Genomic DNA, 21,598 nt, shown 5'->3' with positions numbered 1-21,598 from the left:
CGCCGGGCCGCCCGCCCACTGACGTCACGACTTGTATCAACTACAGTGGGCGCGGCTAAGCTCCATTCAAGTGAACAGAGCTTAGCCGCGCCCACTCTAGTTGATACAAGTCGTGACGTCAGTGGGCGGGCGGCCCGGCGGTAAACAGTGAGAAGGCCGCGGCGCTGCTGGAGCGCCGCTGCCTTCTCAAACAGCTGATCGGCGGGGGTCCCGGGTGTCGGACCCCCGCCGATCAGAAGCAGATCATCAGTTAATTGTAAGTGCAGAACCCCTTTAAAGATGTATAGTGTTCGTTAGCGGCCCATATGTCCCTGATCGTCATTGATCGTGCATATGGGAGTACAGAGCATCATGATGCTGACCATGTTGTGGCGCACACTGGTCTATTGTCCCGCACTTATATGATCTATTAGTGCAAGACTATATCCCCGTGGGCAGCTCAACTTGCACAGAATCATTGTACACTATGATGCTGTGTACTCTCGTGCGCACGATCAATGCCACTACGGGACATATGGCCCGCTCACGGGACCGTATGTCTCTTGGGGCATACAGTCGTGTGCAAGAGCCCTAAAGGGGTTTTCTCATCTCATACAATGGGGGCATACCACTAAGATTGCATTGTCTTATAGGTGCGGGTCCCACCGCTGGTACCCTCACATATATTGAGAACGGAGCCAAGAAAGTGGATAAGGTCGCACTGCGCTTCCACCCTCTATTCATTTCTATGGGAGAGGCGGGGATTAGCGCTTGGTGGTAGTCGTACCACGGGAAATTTCTTGTCCTCCAGCAACAGTGCTCCCCGCTCCCTTCTCGATAAAGGTGCGGTTCCTACCACTGTTACCCACACCTATCAGACAATTGGGGCGTATTCAAGCGAAATCCCCCCATTGTCTATGTGAATACCCCTTTAAAAACTGTATGTCCCTTGCGTGTCCCTTGTGGTAATCACACTACTTATATTAGAGCGTCATCGGGAAATCATTAAACGGTAAAATTGCAATTTATTAATGAATTCCTGATGATGCTGATGGACCGTGACTCCCACAAGGGCTCATATGAAAGGGCACAAGATTGAACCTACCTCCTGGAGAGTGTTCTTGATCTGGCCAACTGTTGTGAAGGATGTTTTCTTCACCAGGGAAAGAATTCTTCTGTCACCCACCTTAGTTTTCTGTGGTCTTCCGAGTCTTCTGGTGTTGCTGAGCTCACCCGTGCGTTCCTTCTTTTTAAGACTGTTCCAAACAGTTTGCCTAATGTTTTTGCTATCTCTCTGATGGGTTTGTTTTTGTTTTTTTTCATCCTAATGATAGCTTGCTTCACTGATAGTGACAGCTCTTTGGATCTCATCTTGAGAGTTGACAGCAACAGATTCCAAATGCAAATAGCACACTTGAAATTAACTCTGGGCCTTTTATTTGCTTATTGTAATTGATAATGAGGGAATAACACACACCTGGCCATGGAACAGCTGAAAAGCCAATTGTCCCATTACTTTTGGTCCCATAACAAGAGGAAGGCATATATGCATACTGTTGTAATTCCTACACTGTTCACCTGATTTGGATGTAAATACCTTCAAATTAAAGCTGACAGTCTGCAGTTAAAGCACATCTTGATCATTTAATTTTAAATCCATTGTGGTGGTGTATAGAGCTAAAAATGTTAGAATTGTGTAGATGTCCCAATATTTATGGACCTGACTGTATGTATGAGATAGCAAAGATGATTGTCTATAAAATGATGGTAGTCTCGAGTTTAAAGCTGCAGTGGATGGTGACATATGGAGTCTGAAAGTTAACACACATGCTTTATAAGACGTGTTATGTAAACTAAATGCGTTAAGCAAACACTTTCAATTGCTTTTCGATGGCTTTTGTTTCAAGATAACGCAATGAGGTAAGACATTTGATTTAAGAGTTTGTGTGTTAACCCTGCTACATCTGTATATTGAGTAACTGCTTGGAGAGCACAAAGTACACTTCCCAATAAATTCAAAGGCCAATTTTCGGATACATAGAATTTTCCCACTAGTTCCATAGTTTCTGCCAGTCTGATCTTAAGGTGGCTTGTTTCTATAATAAAGGTTTTATGTCCAGTAAGGTCCTGTAGCAGGAACTACCACCACATCACAGCATCCTCCCTCTGTTAATTGCAGTGTCACTTTTGCACTTGGTCAGGCTGAGGAGGCAACAGGTTCCTGCACAATGATGGTGGCGGACACTGGATTGCTGAATTCCAAGTCCTCAGCCACCTCTTCGTCACATTCAATACTTTATCCCTTACCCATACGTTTATCCGCAGTTCAGTTATTCTTTCTTCAGTGGGATGTAGTGGCAGAAAATAAAATAACTGTTGCTGCCTGGGCCACCTCCTGCCAATGTATTGAGGGTCAGGTACTTCAGGGAAATTATGTTTTTTGCATCCACGGACCATCAGGTCCTTTAACTACATAAGAGTGGGTAGCAAGTAGAAAGTAAATCTCTAGTACAGAAAAAAAGATAATAATGCAAGCATTATATATGGACCAAGCCCTCACTCTGATGTAATAAAATCTTAGACACTTAGTCAAAATATTTTGTTCAAAACACATCTGTACCCACCTACCAAGCGCCAAGGTGGTCTCAGGTCAGGCGTGTCCTACACTAAACCTACCTAAGCCATTGGGCTTCTATGTTCATTTGCGCAGACACTGCACATATGGTGTGCTACTCCTAGTCATCTCCATGTGCATCAAGCAACTGCTGGGAGGAGGAGCAAGCACACCTATATGTACCACCTAATCAAGGCGGTCTATTAGATGGAAAGGGCAAAAGTTCAAGGGAATGCTACTCCCAAGATAAAATAGGAGCGCATTCACACTTGACCTGAGACCAGCTTGGTAGGCGGGCACAGATGTGTTTTGATCAAAATATTTTGGCTAAGTGTCTAAGATTTTATTACATCAGTGAGGGCTTGGTCCATATATAATGCTTGCATCTAAATTATTAAGTGCATTATTATCTTTTTTCAGTAATTTTTTTCATAAATGTGGCCAGGGACATCCACACATTTATCTATCATATTGTGCCCCTCAACACTGTAACCACAACACATGCAGTAGTCTTCCTCCCCATTTGTGGATGACTAGTTTTCAAATTAATTTTCCACAGTTCTAGCCATCAGTACTTGGGTACTGCATGGAACTACACAGAACAGCTGGCCTGGCTCACAGGGCTTGGTTCCTCACAAAGGTTGACAAAGTCACTTCTTCCAGGGTCACTAAACAATTGCCGCCAAGACTGCTTCACAGCACCAGGGGCACCCCAACAACTGCTTTTCAAGCAAACCAAGCATATCTGGGTTTGTCTGTGTCATGGTTATGATTCCAACCTCTCAGATACAAGGGTATTCTCTTTCCTCACAAACTGAAAGAGACTTGGGTCTCATGCACACAAATGTTTTTTTTGCGGACCGTATGCGGAACCATTCATTTCAATGGGTCCACAAAAAAAAAACCACAAAAAAAGGAAGGTACTCCATGTGCTTTCTGTTGGTCCGTATTTCTGTTCCGCAAAAAAATAGAACATGTCCTGTTATTGTCCACATTACGGACAAGGATAGGACTGTTCTTTTAGGGGCCAGCTCTTTCGTTCCACAAAATACGGAATGCTTACTGACGTCCGTTTTTTGCGGAGCAGAAAATGCATATGATCATGTGCATGAGGCCTTAAACAGAAAGAGATGAAGACTAGTAAGACAAAGGCTTTCCTAATGTGGATTTGTTTTTTGTTTTTTCCAGGCACCAAAATGTAGGGCCTCTTTCACACGGGCGTCATATTTTTGGCCCGGATAAGAGGCGCGTGCGTTGCGGGAAAATGCACAATTTTTCTGCGCAAGTGCAAAACATTGTCATGCGTTTTGCACTCGCGTGAGAAAAATCGCGCATGTTTGGTACCCAAACCCGAACTTCACAGAAGTTCGGGCTTGGGATTGATGTTCTGAAGATTGTATTATTTTCCCTTAGAACATGGTTATAAGGGAGAATAATAGCATTCTGAATACAGAATGCTTAGTATAATAGTGCTGGAAGGGTTAAAAAAAAAAAAATTTGTTAACTCACCTTATCCTCTTGATCGTGTAGTTCCCGGTCGGTCTCTTCTTTAGCTGTGGGCTAAATGACCTGTGGTGATGTCAGATCACATGCTCCAATCACATGGTCCATCACCATGGTGATGGAGCATGTGATCTGATGTCACCACAGGTCCTTTAGCCCACAGCTAAAGAAGAGACCGACCGGGAACTACGCGATCAAGAGGATAAGGTGAGTTAACGTTTAAATATTTTTTATAACCCTTCCAGCACTATTATACTAAGCATTCTGTATTCAGAATGCTATTATTTTCCCTTATAACCATGTTATAAGGGAAAATAATACAGTGAATAGACTGTCACCTAGCAACCATGCATGAAAATCGCACCACATCCGCACTTGCTTGCGGATGCTATGCAATTTTAACACACCCCATTCACTTCTATGGGGCCTGCGTCACGTGAAAATCGCACAATATAGAGCATGCTGCGATTTTCACTCAACGCACAAGTGATGCGTGAAAATCAACGCTCATGTGCACAGCCCCATAGAAATTAATGGGTCAGGATTCAGTGCGGGTGCAATACGTTAACCGCACGCATCGCACACGCATGGAAAACTCGCCCATGTGAAATGGGCCTAACAGATGCATACTTGTGCATCCTGATCAGTTTTGTCCCCATTGACAATGATTAGGGACAAAACTGAACCGTTTAATTCTGGTTATGAAATCTGGCATATGAAAACCAGATGTGAAAGTAGCCATAGCAACCTGCAATCAAGCAGTAGTTGAGGTCCCGGTTCTCAAAAATGAATACATCGCATAACAAAAATATAATTGAAGCGACACAGCGAAAAAAAAATTATGCAAAGAAAGAAAGGAAGAAGGTGCACACCTCCAGGTAGATGGAATCCAAATCCTCACCAAACGAACAGAGAGAATAAAAACTCGGATTTACTTTGGAGTGCTGCCTTCTTTATGTTTGTTATATAACATAACTATTTTCTATGCAGTAGATACAATTAATCCTTTAATCTTTGTGTACATTCACAGTAGATGTGTACACTGTATAGAAGGTCTTAGCCGCTCCTGATTTACCACACAATCCACTACTTGCAGGCTAGTTATTACCTTTAGCTTTGATTCATAGTTCATGGAAAATGAAGAAAAAAAATAAAATCTTTTAGTTTGAGGACGAACAGCAGGAGGCAAAGACTAGTGTTGAGAGAACTTGAGAGGACCTTTCACTAGAATAAAAAATCTAAACTAACTATACAGACATGGAGAGCGGCGCCCAGGGATCTCTCTGGATTTACTGTTATACCTGGGCGCCGCTCCGTTCTCCCGGTATAGCCTCCGGTATCTTCAAATGTTAGGCTCCACCCAGTTGAACCTGCCAGCGTCTCATTCTACCATGCTGTAGCGCTGGCCAATCGCAGCGCTCAGCTCATAGCCTGAGAGGCTTTTTTTTCTGAGCTGAGCGATGCAATTGGCCAGCGCTACAGCATGGTAGAATGAGACGCCGACAGGTTCAACTGGGTGGAGCCTAACATATGAAGATGCCGGAGGCTATACCGGGAGAACGGAGCGGTGCCCAGGTATAACAGTAAGTGCAGGGAGATCCCTGGGCGCCTCTCTCCATGTCTGTATAGTTAGTTTAGATTTTTTTATTCTAGTGAAAGGTCCTCTTTAAGTTCGGCGTCTAAAGTTCGGGTTATCGAAAGAATCACGTTTTGGATTCTAAATTCCGTTCTGGTCCGTGGTAGCGAAATCCATAACGTGATTCTTCGAGAACCCGAACTTTAGACGCTGAACTTAAAACACAAGTTCGCACAACACTAGCAGAGACGCAATGATGAGAAAAACCTCTTGAAACCAAATTCTGGTAATGTAGGGCTTTTTGTATATATTAAAATGTGGTTTAGGGAAAAGTACAATGTACACTTTATTTAAAGAAATAATTCTTAGTACATACATTTTAACTCCTAGGGGATATGGAAGAACTTATTTTAGCTGCACCTCTGCTCACACATGTACTGGTGATGGCAGCGCCATGGTGACACGAGCTGGACTATCCTGCCAAGACATGGAGTTTGTACAGTTTCATCCAACCGGTATGGTATCTGTTTATACCTCTAATATTGTACATACCGCATTTTTCGCCCTATAAGATGCACCTAGGTTTTTGAGGAGGAAAATAAGAGGAAAAAAATGTTTAACCACAAGATGTGCTTTTGGTGGGTTTGAACAAATGGCGGTCTGTGCATGACACTATTATGGGGGATCTGTGGATGATGCACTGTTATGGGGTGGGGGATTTGTGGATGGAGCCCTGATTCACATACTTCGTACCTGCCATCTGTACTTGTTCTGTTGGGAATTTTGTGCAAGTGCAGTGTGTTTGAAGGAGACATCACATGGAGCTGATTTTCCTGGCCACATGATCCTTCATCAGTGACCAACTTATGAACAGGACCTCTATGTGGACAGCACAGAACATTTGTCCAACAAGGGGTTATACCTTTTGAAATGCATAAACTGCACCGAATATTATAGTAGCCAGAGAGTGGGCAACCCCTTTAAGCACATTTCAGATTCCAATTGCTATTAAATAAGCTAATAGCCCCTATTTTGTCCCTTTAGACCACCAGGCTATTCCCTTTTTTTTTTTTTTTTGCATTTTTTTTTTTTCTCCATGCGTTCCCAGGACCATAACTTGATTTTTCCATTCGCATAGCCACATGAAGGCTTGTTTTTTTTTTTTCGGGGCAAGTTGTACTTTCTAAAAATATATATATATATATATATATATATATATATATATATATATATATATATATATATATATATATATATATATATATATATATATTTTTTTTTTTTTTTTGTTTACTTTTTATGTCACCCTAGGTGACTATAACAAGCAATCATTAGATTGCCACATGCATGCCCAGTTGACTGCAACATCTGAGCAGTTAAAGATCTGTGATCAGCCTTGCAAGTGGGCACTTTGTTTACAGTGATGACTTCTGCAGTATGTCAGAGATTTGTTACGGGGTTAAATGCTGACATAGTATCTGCCATTGCTTTTAGGGTAGTGCTCAGTGATATGTAGTATAAAAATATAGAATCTCTAACTATAAAATAATGCTGGTCATAGTGTAGATATTATACTAATAAAACAGTTGTCTATCTTTTTCTTACTTTACCAACTTGCAGGTATTTATGGAGCCGGATGTTTGATTACTGAAGGATGCCGTGGTGAGGGAGGAATTCTTATTAACAGTAAGGGTGAAAGATTCATGGAAAGATATGCTCCTTTAGCTAAGGACCTTGCCTCTCGTGATGTTGTTTCCCGATCAATGACAATTGAGATCCGTGAAGGAAGGTAGGTCTTCCTTTAAATTCAACAATCTACAAAGAACAAAGTTTTTGAACAAATGCTCTTGCAGTAAATGTACTGAAATCTGTAAGACACATGTTAATTTTGAAGATTTGATATAGCTGCCCATTTATCTGCTTTTCGGTTAAAAAAAAAAAAAAAAAGGAAAGGGAATAATTCACTGGTTACTAGATCTTCTTCCATCTTACAGCTGTGCAAGAGCCAGTTCCGAACAAAGACTATTAGTCGCTCTGAGGCTATGGTCTTTTAACTGTTGTACTGAGTAGTCCTTTCGTGGGATTCGAATGATGAGATTTTGGAAGCCACCCACTTGCCATTATTAAGTTCCTGTTAACCCCTTACAGGGAATGTTTCACTAATAATGTTTTCTGCCAGTTACAACTGATGGTGACACATTCTTTTTTTTGTAATCTGTTTTTATTTTCTGATTGCATTTTTTTTATTTTATTTCCTGAACATGATTGTAGGGACTGAACTGTTCTTAATAGGAGAGAGATGCTTTACAAAAGACTCTATGGGCCATAGACACAATGGACAGGGGAGGGACCTCAATGACTTCTGTGGAAGAGTTTTGTAGGCATGCTCTGTGACCTGTGCAGAGGTCAGGAGTGAATAGATAAGCTTTGACAATCACCTTTTGTGAATGGTGGACCCTGTGTTATGTATATATAGGTGCTATATCATTGTAATCCTGTCTGTAGTAAGCAGATAACTGCAGTAAAATCAACAGATTAAGAAGTAGTGCCTATTAGCCTTAGTGGCCAGTGTAAAAACGATTAAAATAATATACTGTCTATAACATGGAAAATTGAAAATAACATCACCATACATTCTCTAAAAATATGTTTAACCTTATGTAAAAAAAAAAAAAATAGGTAATTTTTTGGATGACACATTCCCATTAATGATCTGTGTATGTACAGCACAGTGAATAAGGCATTCTTTGATTCCACAATTCATGTATGGTGCAGTGATCAGCCAGGCACAATGCTTTTGCAAGATGCAGGTTATTGCCATGGCAGCCAAAGGCCTTACCTCGGGCCAGGGAGAGGAAATGCATGTGTGAATAGTCAACAAAACTAGGAGCTAAATAGCCAATTATTATAGTCTTCTACTAACATGCACTATTAAAACTATTGTGATAAAAAAGAATGCAAGGGAGGTGCTATCTAATAACATAGTGGTAGTACTGGCATGTAACTAAATTCTGTTTACTATCATAATATTGTCATATTTTTATCTTTACTGGTATGTATGCTTTTATTTCGGTTTGGCTAGTGATTAGCTAGGACTGTTTGTTGCCTGCACGACTGTGCACGTCCATTAGGGCTGCGCATCTTCACTCGTCTCACGATTCGATGCGATTACGATTATCATGTCCACGATTCGATTCGGCGATGCATCACGATGCATCAAGATTATTACCCAAGTCCCCTTGTTTTTCAATTTTACATCAAAAAATTAATTCAATTAGTCAGAAATTGCACAAAAATATTTATTTGTATCTGCTATTTAAACAAATCATACCAAGTTCCCTGCATATCATATAGCAAAGTCTGAATGAACAAAACAGTGCAGCAGACAACAGTATTTATTTAAAACAGTACTGTCAGTGTCTCTGTAACATTAAACTGTTGTGCTGGCCTGGCTGGTGCAGTTAGTTTATAAGTTTTACAATAGTTTTACCATATAATATATATTATATAATATTAAACAGTACCTACAAAAAAAGGAGCACTTCAGTTCCTGACTGTAAAACATCACAGTGAGTCAGTGAACCTATAACACAGTCAGTGACTGTGTTATAGGTTCACTCACTGTGATGTTTGCCAGTCAGGAACTGTCTGTCACACAGTGTGTTCAAGTTGTCTGTGTTGCAGAACTTCCTGGTTCACCGTGATTGTTTTGGCAGCAGGAGCAGCACCACCACCACCAGCAGCACCAGCACCAGATGGGTAGTACGTCTAGATCAGTGCTATAAGCTCTCAGAGTTGTCACTTTACAGAAAACGTTACTTGCACTGAGCACTCAGCAAGCACTCTACCACGATACATCAACTGAAGCCAAGCCATGCCACCATTAGAGGAAGCTGGAAAATCCTTGACAGAATACATTTTCAACTGAATCTGAAAACCTTGGACAAATCTTTATGGGATCACAAACACACACCACAGAATACCAGAAAAAAAATAAACACACATCCTCCTCACTGAATCATAATGGTAAAGGGCAGGCCACAGGACGGGCAATGTGGCACAGCCACCATAGTCAGACATGATGTCAGAAGGTCGGTGTGTGTTTTTTTGGTTTGTGTGAATGTGTATTTGTGTGATCCAATAAAGATTTACTCCAGGTTTTAAGTTTCAATTTATTCTTTCAAGGATTTGCCTTCCTCTGGTGGCTTGGCGGGCGTCAGTTGTCTGGAATTAAATACAGAATTCTTTTGGTTGAAGGTTAAACCCCTAAACAGAGTCAGAAATTCACAGAGCATGACAGACACATTGGGAAAACACCAAAAAACACGTCAGTGTAAAAATACAAAATGGATCGGACGGACAGTCGCATAATAGAAAACCATTCTCCATCTCCTCTCCACTCCAGTGCTGCTAAAAGGCAAGCTAGAATAATATCATATATTCTGATTAATCATCACAGTGAACTTAGAATATATGATATTATACAATTACAAATATACATATTATAACAAAATGTTACATTCATTGATCGTTTGCAATTGCCACGACCGGACCTGCCGACCACTGCCAGTCACCTGCAGACGGTCACTGCCAGTCTAACTGCCAGTGCCACGACGGCACCCCACCAGTCAGTCAGTCACAGTGACTGAGTGCGTTCCGTTAAGGACGAGAGTGGCATAACTGGCGTTAACCGTTAAGTAACTGGTCTTGTTGACAATGACAGGGATGGAGTTGGAGTAACTCGTCGTGAGGGAGGGGTGGGGAGGAAAAAGGGAAAGGGGGGGGAAAAGGGAAAGGGGAAGGGGGGAGGGAAAGGGGGGGGGGGGAAGAAAGAAAGACACAGACAGACACTCACAGAGACAGACAGACACAGAGACACAGACAGACAGACACAGAGACAGAGACACAGACAGACAGAACAAAATCTATAAAATTAAAAACACTGCTCAGCATTTGGGAACATGTAGATTTTTCTGTAAGAACACCAATTGATCTACATGGTCTGGTTTGAGGGCGCTTCTTTTTGCAGTTACCACATCTCCTGCAGTGGAGAAAACCCGCTCTGCAGACACGCTTGTACCTGGGATACACAAGTATTGCTTTGACAGCAGAGAAAGGAGGGGAAATATGACCTCATGCTCACGCCACCAGTTCAAAGGGTCCTCAGTGAGAGGCAGAGGTGGGGCTTTACAATAGTTTTCCATTTCCTCTTCAGCCTTGGCATAGGGGGTCTTTTTGGGTTCTATTGTACCTTCAGTGTCAGTGAAAGACTGTCCCAGCAAACTCACGAGCAGCGATCTGGCCTTTTTGGGAGGAGATGGTGGAGATTCAGAATGGTTGTCTTCGATGGGTGAACTGTCCTCTTCTTCCAGAGTTTGTTTTCTTCTAGGCACTTGATGATCCTCTTGTGTCCTCTCACTCTCATCTGATGTAATCTGTGTTTGAACAAAAAAGAAACGGAAAAAAAACAATAAGTAAAAACACAAATGTCAATGCCTTTGATTCTGATGGGGTGATGAAAAAACAGGAAACGGACAGTACAGTTCCCGCACCGCATCAGATTCAGAAGCGTGGTAGTGCTACTGTCGTTTCAAGAAGGAACATGATGAAATTCTTCAAATTAATTTAATTACCTCCAAGGATGCAGCTTCCTCAGTGACTCCTTTAAATATCTCCAATCTTTCATCTGTGAGGATGAAAGGCAGTCCCTTAAAGCGAGGATCCAGTGCAGAGGCTGTATGAAGGATCTTCTTCTCGGCCTCACTGCTGTACCTCTTCTGGAGATCTGTTCTAATAGAATTCTTGATCTCATGGATCATGGGTGTGTCTCCCATCGTGTCTGTCATGCTCTGGAGAAGTTGTGCATTTATAGGGGCAATGAGAGAAACTGTTGGATTGCGCTCTTCTGACATCAGCATGGTTGCATCCTTCATTGGCTTTAATGCACTCACGGCGTCCTCTGCATTTGACACATCTGTTTCGTTTAGAGTGCAGAGATCGGACTCTCCTCTTCTGACTTCTGGAGACAGCAAGGTGGCACAGACTGCAGGTGGTTGTTCCAAGAACCTCTCGACCATGTCGTATGCACTGTTCGATCTTGTTGCCACATCAGTTATCAGCTTATGATTCTTCAGGCCAAGACATTTCTGTTTCTCTTTTAGACAGTGGCTTGCTCTAGTGCTGCGGTGAAAGAATGTGGATATCCGACGTACTCTGCCAAGAAGTCTAGAGAGAGTGGCCACTTGTTTCAACGCTCGCTGGGATGCAAGATTCAGTGTATGGGCGAAGCATTTCACATGGGGGAATTTTCCAACTTGAGCTGCAACTATCATGTTTGACGCGTTGTCGGTCACAAGCACTACAGATTTATTGGACAGCTGCCATTCTTCCACAACATGAGAAAGTAGCTCTGCCAGATGAGCACCCGTGTGAGACTCATAAATGGCTCTCGTTTGCAGTACATGCGACAAAATCTGCCAGTCCTTAATAACGTAATGTGCTGTTATTGTAACATAAGACTCTGTCGTGACTGAAGTCCAGGAATCACACGTTATTGCGACTCGACTTGCTTGGCTCATTGATGCAATTATCTTAGCTTTGGTTTCGTGGTAGAGTGCAGGTATGACGTTTTCTGTAAAGTGACTTCGTGACGGGATCTTGTAACGCGGCTCTATCGTCTTCAAAAGGTAGCGAAACCCACTGTTTTCCACAACAGAGTAAGGGCGCAGGTCCTTCGCTATGAAAGCTGCCACAGCTTTTGTTATTCTCTTTACCTTTTCAGAGTTGGGCGGCAAAGTTGACTGTAACATTGCATCAATTCTTGGCTGATCTGGGTTCATTTCCTTGGTGGTGGTGGTAGGTTTTAGCATTTCTGGGTGAAAACGGCTGACGTGGTTTCTCAGATTAGTAGTATTCCCTAGATATTTAATTTTTGTGTGACAGATTTTACACACAGCGTATGACTTGTCCAATTCGTGCTTCTTACTTTTTTCATAAAAGCCAAAATGTTCCCAGATGTTTGCTTTTAAAAAGCTAGGTGCATTTTTTATCTCTCGTTCCTTTTGTTCTACTTCTGCCATTTTTATTTACTAGCAAATGCAATGCATGCCAGGCATCTATGTGAATTTGTGAGTAGGGATGACACAAGTGACTAAGCCTAAAGCCTGCCACGAGATCAACAGAAAAAGTAACACTGCTGGCTGCTGTGCTGGTGGTGGAGCGATTCTCCTCCTGCCTGAGTGTGGTGGACTGGACTGAGCCTGAGGAGTGAGGAAAAACGGACAGGTGAGGTGACACAATTTTTTTTTTTTTAGGTACGGTATAACAGGCAGTGACCACCTGCAGTCTCTGTGAGTGGTGTATCTGTGTGATGGTCACCTACCTGTCACAACAAGGTGGCAGAGTCTGGCTGGCACGTGGCACCTGCGGGTCTCCTCTCCTGCTGCCTGTGATGGATGAAGGGACTCGGAGTGTGCGACACAGGGGGAGGGGGGTGTCACTGTCGTCACGTCAGCGGGAGGCGGGAAAGAAGGCGCCCAAAAACTTTTTTTTCCGACTCGGCTCTGCACGGCGGACGCGACGCTGACGTCATCAACATGCATCGATTATTTAAAGCAACCGCATCGATGCAGAATCGCCGGGGGTCGAATCGCGATGCATCGCTGCATCGATTATATTCGACGGCCCTAACGTCCATATACTGTCTGAGACCTGCTTGTCATACTGACATACAGTAATAGTTTCACTACCAGTCAATACGTAATGCACAGTAATGCACAGTGATGTACACCGAGATACACTTTCCCTTCAGGCCGGAATATGGCTTATTTAACATGCTTTGTGACATTAATTTGGAATGAAGCAAACTCCTTGAAAAACTTTTAAGCACCAGAATTTTTGAAAAATGTGCTAATCTCTAGTCATTGCAATGATGATAATGATATCTATATTGTGAGACAGTGACAGGTCTCACACAGGTTAGAGGCAAGGAAGGGGTGAATAGTGTGGTTCACACCCCTATTTCACCACAGGCGAGACAACCTGGAGGTACTCAGGCTGGCATTAAAGGGAACCTGTCACCGGGATTTTGTGTATAGAGCAGAGGACATGGGTTGCTAGTCCCCATAGCTCTGTGTGCTTTTATTGTGTCAAAAAACCAATTTGATACATATGCAAATTAACTTGAGATGAGTCCTGTCCCTGACTCATCTCACGTACAGGACTCATCTTAGGTTAATTTGCATATGTATCAAATAGTTTTTTTGACACAATAAAAGCACACAGAGCTATGGGGACTGGGTATTGCGGATGTGCTAGCGGCCATCTAGCAACCCATGTCCTCTGCTCTATACACAAAATCCCGGTGACAGGTTCCCTTTAACCCCTTCCCGACCTATGACGTGTATACTCGTCATAAAGCACTGCTAGTTAGTGCTCCATGACGAGTATATTCGTCATGGCATTAAACTGTCACCATGTCTGCAGACATGGTGACAGCGCTGAGTGCCGGCTGTTACACACAGCCAGGCACCCAGTGTCAATGCCGAGGGGGGTCCTGTGACCCCCCGTATCGGCGATTGCTTCAAACCGCAGGTCAATTCAGACCTGCGGTTTTTTAGCGCTTTATGCCGTTTCTGATCCCTGCGGTCCCTGACCGCAGGGATCAGAAACTTTAAAATTCCCAAAATCACGTTTTTTTTACCCCCCCCCCTGCACCCCTGAATAGTATTATGTGGGCGGGTGGTGCAGGGGGAGGGTTGCGGGCCGTGCGGCAGGCGGGATCGCAATCCCCCGCCCGCCTCCCCTTCAATAATCGTTGGTGTACAGTGGGTATACCAGGGTGCCAGCACATTGCTGGCACCCTGGTATAAACGGCTGACATCGTTGATGCAATGTCAGCCGTTTAACCCTTTCCATACAGCGGTCCGTACGGACCGCTGTATGGAAAAGGTTAACAGTAAGAGAGAGCTCCCTCCCTCTCCGATCGGGGGGCTGCTGTGCCTTTGCAGCCCCCGATGGGAGAGGGAGAGAGCCCCCAGACAGCCCCCCGCCAGCCCCGTCCTCACCCTTCCCCGTCTGCGCAGTTGTGACAGACGGGGAAGGTTCCCATGGCAACAGGATGCCTTCTCAGGCATCCTGCTGACCATGGTACTGAACAGATCTATGCTGAAAGCATAGGTCTGTTAAGGCAAACTGTAAGTAAAATACAGTGCAGTACTGTATAGTATATTGTACTGTACTGTATTATACAGACATCAGACCCACTGGATCTTCAAGAACCAAGTGGGTCTGGGTCAAAAAAAATGTTAAAAAAAAGTGAAAAAAGTAAAAGAAAAAAAACATTTATCACTGAATAAAAATAAAATAAATAAAAAACGCTACACATATTAGGTATCGCCGCGTCCGTAACGACCTGATCTATAAAACAATCATGTTACTTTCCCCGCACGGTGAACGCCATAAAAATAAAAAAATAAAAACTATGAGGAAATAGAAATTTTGCCCACCTTACTTCCCAAAAAAGATGATAAAAGTGATCAAAAAAGTCACATGTACGCCAAAATAGTGCCAATCCAACCGTCACCTCATTCCGCAAAAAATGAGCCCCTACATGAGACAATCGCCTAAAAACTGAAAAAACTATGGCTCTCAGACTATGGAGACACTAAAACATGATTTTTTTTTTTGTTTCAAAAATGATATTATTGTGTAAAACCTAGATAAATTAAAAAAAGGTAGACATATTAGGTATTGCCACGTCCGTAAGAACCTGCTCTATAAAAATACCACATGACCTAACCCCTCAGGTGAACACTGTAAAAAAAATTAAATAAAAACGGTGTCAAAAAAGCCATTTTTTTGTTACCTTACATCACAAAAAGTGTAATAGCAAGCGATCAAAAAGTCATATGCACCCCAAAATAGTACCAATCTAACCGTCATCTCATCCCGCAAAAATGATACCCAACCTGAGACAATCGACTAAAAACTGAAAAAACTATGGCTCTCAGACTATAGAGACACTAAAACATGATTTTTTTTTTGTTTCAAAAATGATTTTATTGTGTAAAACCTAGCTAAATTAAAAAAGGTAGACATATTAGATATTGCCACGTCCGTAGGAACTTGCTCTATAACAATAGCACATAATCGTACCTGTCAGATGAACGTTGCAAATAATAAAAAATAAAAACAGTGCCAAAACACCTATTTTTTGGGAAATTTTCCATTTTAATCAATTTTTTCCCGTAACAAAGCAAGGGTTAACAGCCAAATAAAACTCAATATTTATTGGCCTGATTCTGTAGTTTATATAAATGCCCCATATGTGGTCATAAACTGCTGTATGGCCACACGGCAGGGCACAGAAGGAAAGGAATGCCATATGGTTTTTGGAAGGCAGTTTTTGCTGGACTGGTATTTTTGACACCATGTCCCATTTGAAGCCCCCTGATGCACCCCTAGAGTAGAAACTCCAAAAAGTGACCCCATTTTGGAAACTACACCCCTCAAGATATTCAAAACTGATTTTACAAACTGTGTTAACCTTGTTAAGTGTTCCACAAGAGTTAGTGGCAAATGGAGATGAAATTTCAGAATTTCTATTTTTTGTTACTTTGCCTCACAAAAAGTGTAATATAGAGCAACCAAAAATCATATATACCCTAAAATAGTACCAACAAAACTGCCACCTTATCCCATAGTTTCCAAAATGGGGTCACTCTTTTGGAGTTTCTAACCTAGGGGTGCATCAGGGGGGCTTCTAATGGGACATAGTGCCCAAAAAAACTGTCTAGCAAAATCTGCCTTCCAAAAACCATATGGCATTCCTTTCCTTCTGCGCCCTGCCGTGTGCCCATACAACGGTTTGCGACCACATATGGGGTGTTTCTGTAAACTACAGAATGAGGGCCATAAATAATGAGTTTTGTTTGGCTGTTAAACTTTGCTTTGTAACTGGAAAAAAAAAGTAAAATGGAAAATTTGCCCAAAAATTGAAATTCTGAAATTTCATCTCTATTTGCCAGTAACTCTTGTGGAACACCTAAAGGGTTAACAACGTTTGTAAAATCAGTTTTGAATACCTTGAGGGGTGTAGTTTCTTAGGGTCACTTTTATGTAGTTTCTACTCTAGGGGTGCATCAGGGGGCTTCAAATGGGACATGGTGTCAAAAAAACTGTCCAGCAAAATCTGGCTTCCAAAAACCATACGGCGCACCTTTCACTCTACGCCCCGCTGTGTGGCCGTACAGTAGTTTACGGCCACATATGGGGTGTTACTGTAAACGGCAGAGTCAGGGCAATAAAGATGCAGTCTTGTTTGGCTGTTAACCCTTGCTTTGTTAGTGGAAAAAATGGGTTAAAATGGAAAATTAGGCAAAAAAAATGAAATTCTCAAATTTTATCTCTATTTGCCAATAACTCTTGTGCAACACCTAAAGGGTTAACCAAGTTTGTAAAATCAGTTTTGAATACCTTGAGGGGTGTAGTTTATAGAATGGGGTCATTTTTGGGTGGTTTCAATTATGTAAGCCTCACAAAGTGACTTCAGAGCTGTAGTGGTCCCTAAAAATTGGGTTTTGGAAATTTTCCGAAAAATGCTTCTAAACTTCTAAGCCTTGTAACGTCCCCAAAAAATAAAATGTAATTCCCAAAAAGATCCAAACATGAAGTAGACATATGGGGAATGTAAAGTCATCACAATTTTTAGGGGTATTACTATGTATTACAGAAGTAGAGAAACTGAAACTTTGAAATTTGCTAATTTTTCCAAATTTTGGGTAAATTTGGTATTTTTTTGTGCAAAGAAAAAAATTTTTTTTTACTTCATTTTACCAGTGTCATGAAGTACAATATGGGACGAAAAAACAATCTCAGAACGGCCTGGATAAGTAAAAGTGTTTTAAAGTTATTCACACATAAACTGACACTGGTCAGATTTGCAAAAAATAGCCTGGTCCTTAAGGTAAAAAATGGCTTGGTCCTGAAAGGGTTAAGCACCTCCCAGGCCCGGAGGCTCTGTGAGTGTGGTCTCAGCTGGGCAAGGCTGAGGGACTATGAGGCTAGGAGATGGCCTGGAGTTGGGGGACAAAGCATCGCCTGGGAGGGTCGCAGGGCCATAGTCAGGTGGACTACTGAGCCCCAATCCCCACAAGAGACACTGGACTGGAGACAGTGGGTGTACTGTGCTCCGTACAGCCAGGAGGCTGTTGGACATTGGGACATTGGCTGGGAAAGTCGTATTGGTTCATATATATATATCTATATATATATCTCTCTCAAGGAAAAATGGCGGCACTGGTGCAAAATCAAATAAAGTTAGGGTGCACGTCCCCAGGGGAATAGGCTTCTTACCCCCAATGTATAGATCCAGTGAAAAACGGGCGGCACTCCAAAGATAAGAACAAGTGAAGCTTTATTCACCCAGGTGGTGCCAGTATATATAAATAAATAAATATATATATATATATATATATATATATATATATATATATATATATATATATATATAAAAATGGCGGCACTGTCAAAAAAAAGGGAAAGATGCGGGTGCACGTCCCAAGGGGAACAGACTAATTAATGGATCCAGAAAAAAGAGCGGCACTCCAGTAGATAAAAGCAAGTGAACCCTTTATTCACCCAGGTGGTGCAATGTTTCGGCTCCAAACATGAGCCTTCTTTAAGCAAAGATGCAACTCAAATGGTGGCAATTATATAGGAAAATCAATTAGCATACAAATCATGTGATCACATACCCACCCAATGGGTGTGTTTACAAGTCTTGACAACATTATAGTAAATAAATACAGTGACATATAGTATAGAAATAAAAATACATATCATAAATAAAGAGACAAAATCATGAGAACTGTGTATGTCCAAAACATAGTGCATAGTACACCTAGATCGGGTGCAATAAACTTCATCGAAATGTATAAACACTGATTCTATATAAGTGTGGGTAATACAGAGGGAGGAACAAGGAAGTAGTGTCGCAGACATACCCGACCAGCAGGCAGGCTCATTCATGCCGCTATGTCGGCGTTGTGGTCATCTCATTGCGCAGAAGCGGGCCGGCACCAATAGCTATCCTTAGGCCAGTGGGAGCGGCTGTCACGTCATCGGAGTAGGCCGACACTCCTACATCACACGGACGTCCTTCCAGCCAGCCGCGATCTATCGCCCCATGCGCATTCCCAGTAAAGAGCTTCACCGGGAGCATGGAAAATAGCCCATAGACCGACGTCCTGTGTATCACATCCAATCTAAAACAGCAGAGTGTATTGGTGGCTCGTGAGGGCATTGAGCTTCCCAAAAGTAAGGGTACCTACATGCCCAACCCAGGCAAGAATCCACTGCAGGGATCTCGCCTCAGGTACCCAGCCTTCATCAAACCCAAGAGGGATCTCCTCATCTAACTGTATGGATGCCACAGGGTATAAATGACTCCTCACATGATGTTAAAAAAATGAAAGAATTGCATCAAAAAGACTATTGTGCCCAATGAGCCAATCCCGCGGTGCTTGCCATACCCGATAAAATCGGATATGCGAGATGCCACGATCTGAATGAACAGAATATATTATATAGTTGAATGTCCCCCTCCTGCGGTATACTGCGTGTACACCATCCATGTATTCCATCCTCCGCGGTGCTGAGTGTAGGTGATCTAAAAAAAAAAGAGAGAAAAAAATTAGAGCAAGAATGAATTGAGCTGTATAACTCTCAAAGCGTGTACGCAAATGGCTGAACAATATCCAGCTAGACAATGGAGGCAAACCAACCCTCATAGAACATCCCCAAAATTGTATTCAGCATTTAGGCCATTCGGTTTTAAGCTGTCCAACTTGTGGATCTTTACTGGGCATGCGCATGGGGCGATAGATCGCGGCTGGCTGGAAGGACGTCCGTGTGATGTAGGAGTGTCGGCCTACTCCGATGACGTGACAGCCGCTCCCACTGGCCTAAGGTTAGCTATTGGTGCTGGCCCGCTTCTGCGCAATGAGATGACCACAACGCCGACATAGCGGCATGAATGAGCCTGCCTGCTGGTCGGGTATGTCTGCGACACTACTTCCTTGTTCCTCCCTCTGTATTACCCACACTTATATAGAATCAGTGTTTATACATTTCGATGAAGTTTATTGCACCCGATCTAGGTGTACTATGCACTATGTTTTGGACATACACAGTTCTCATGATTTTCTCTTTATTCATGATATGTATTTTTATTTCTATACTATATGTCACTGTATTTATTTACTATATTGTTGCCAAGACTTGTAAACACACCCACTGGGTGGGTATGTGATCACATGATTTGTATGCTAATTGATTTTCCTATATAATTGCCACCATTTGAGTTGTATCTTTGCTTGAAGAAGGCTCATGTTTGGAGCCGAAACGTTGCACCACCTGGGTGAATAAAGGGTTCACTTGCTTTTATCTACTGGAGTGCCGCTCTTTTTTCTGGATATATATATATATCTCTATATATCTCTATATATATCTCTCTATATATCCATAGAAAAAGTCAGGCAGCACTCCCTTGATATACAGCTGTAGCTGTAAGGTGCCCGCAGTGGTCCCTCGATTCAGGACTTAAAGGGGTTGTCCGGGATCAAATTTTTTTTTTTAAAACTGCTTACTCACTGTTAGTAGCCAAATCTATCTTCCGAAGATGTTTTTAGGTAGCTTTTGCACTGCTGCATGGCTCCTACAGTCCCCAGCAGACTGTGTACATATCTGTTTATGTATGCCATCACTTCCTGCTGCAGTGCATTGTGGCTCCCAGTGCAGATCAGCAGCTCCTGGTTTCTACAGTGTAAGATCACCTCCCTGCACCTGCCCCCCTCATACATATTCTGCCTCCTCCATAGATCCGCCCCCCCTCATACATATTCTGCCTCCTCCATAGATCCGCCCCCCCCTCTTACATATTCCTCCCCCATAAACTGCTCCCTGCTCTGTCTCTTGCACATGTCATGTGCTCAGACAGTGAACTAACACACAGGGAGCAGCTCCATCTTTCCACAATGGTAGATCATTTTTAGTTTTATGCTTATGCTAGTTACTCATGGTATACAACCTTAGGGATAGCAGACTGCAACAAACTATAAGGGCCACGCTCCCACATCTATCCATAAACATCACTGACAGCGTCACACTATAAGGGCCACGCTCCCACATCTATCCATAAACGTCACTGACAGCGTCACACTATAAGGGCCACGCTCCCACATCTATCCATAAACATCGCTGACAGCGTCCCACTATAAGGGCCACGCTCCCACATCTATCCATAAACATCGCTGACAGCGTCCCACTATAAGGGCCACGCTCCCACATCTATCCATAAACATCGCTGACAGCGTCCCACTATAAGGGCCACGCCCCCACATCTATCCATAAACATCGCTGACAGCGTCCCACTATAAGGGCCACGCTCCCACATCTATCCATAAACATCGCTGACAGCGTCCCACTATAAGGGCCACGCTCCCACATCTATCCATAAACATCGCTGACAGCGTCCCACTATAAGGGCCACGCTCCCACATCTATCCATAAACATCGCTGACAGCGTCCCACTAGAAGGGCCACGCTCCCACATCTATCCATAAACATCGCTGACAGCATCCCACTATAAGTGCCATGCTCCCACATCTATCCATAAACATCGCTGACAGCGTCCCACTATAAGGGCCACGCTCCCATATAGATCCCTAACCATGACTGAGAGCTTTACACAATTATAGCAGCTTTGAAATAAAAAAATATTGTTTTAGTGTGTCCATAGTCTGAGAGCCACCGTTTTTTTTATTTTTTGACCGATTGTCTTAGTTAGGGATTCATTTTTTGACTGTTTGATTAGTACTATTTTGGGGGACATGCGCCTTGTTGAACGCTTGTTGTTGCACTTTGTG

At 42.7% G+C, this 21,598-nt stretch overlaps 1 protein-coding gene across 1 annotated transcript in view; it reads left to right on the top strand.

The window, feature by feature from the left end:
• Positions 1–21,598, top strand: part of SDHA (succinate dehydrogenase complex flavoprotein subunit A) — a 373,951-nt gene that overhangs the window by 133,578 nt on the left and 218,775 nt on the right. Inside the window, exons 7-8 of the mRNA XM_044293667.1 lie at positions 6,063–6,187; positions 7,293–7,461. Coding sequence (XP_044149602.1) covers positions 6,063–6,187; positions 7,293–7,461 — 294 coding nt within the window. The remainder of the gene's footprint in view (positions 1–6,062; positions 6,188–7,292; positions 7,462–21,598) is intronic.

Source organism: Bufo gargarizans, chromosome 5, assembly GCF_014858855.1.
Source record: "Bufo gargarizans isolate SCDJY-AF-19 chromosome 5, ASM1485885v1, whole genome shotgun sequence".
Taxonomy (NCBI): domain Eukaryota; kingdom Metazoa; phylum Chordata; class Amphibia; order Anura; family Bufonidae; genus Bufo; species Bufo gargarizans.
This window is presented reverse-complemented; position numbering and strand designations above follow the sequence as displayed.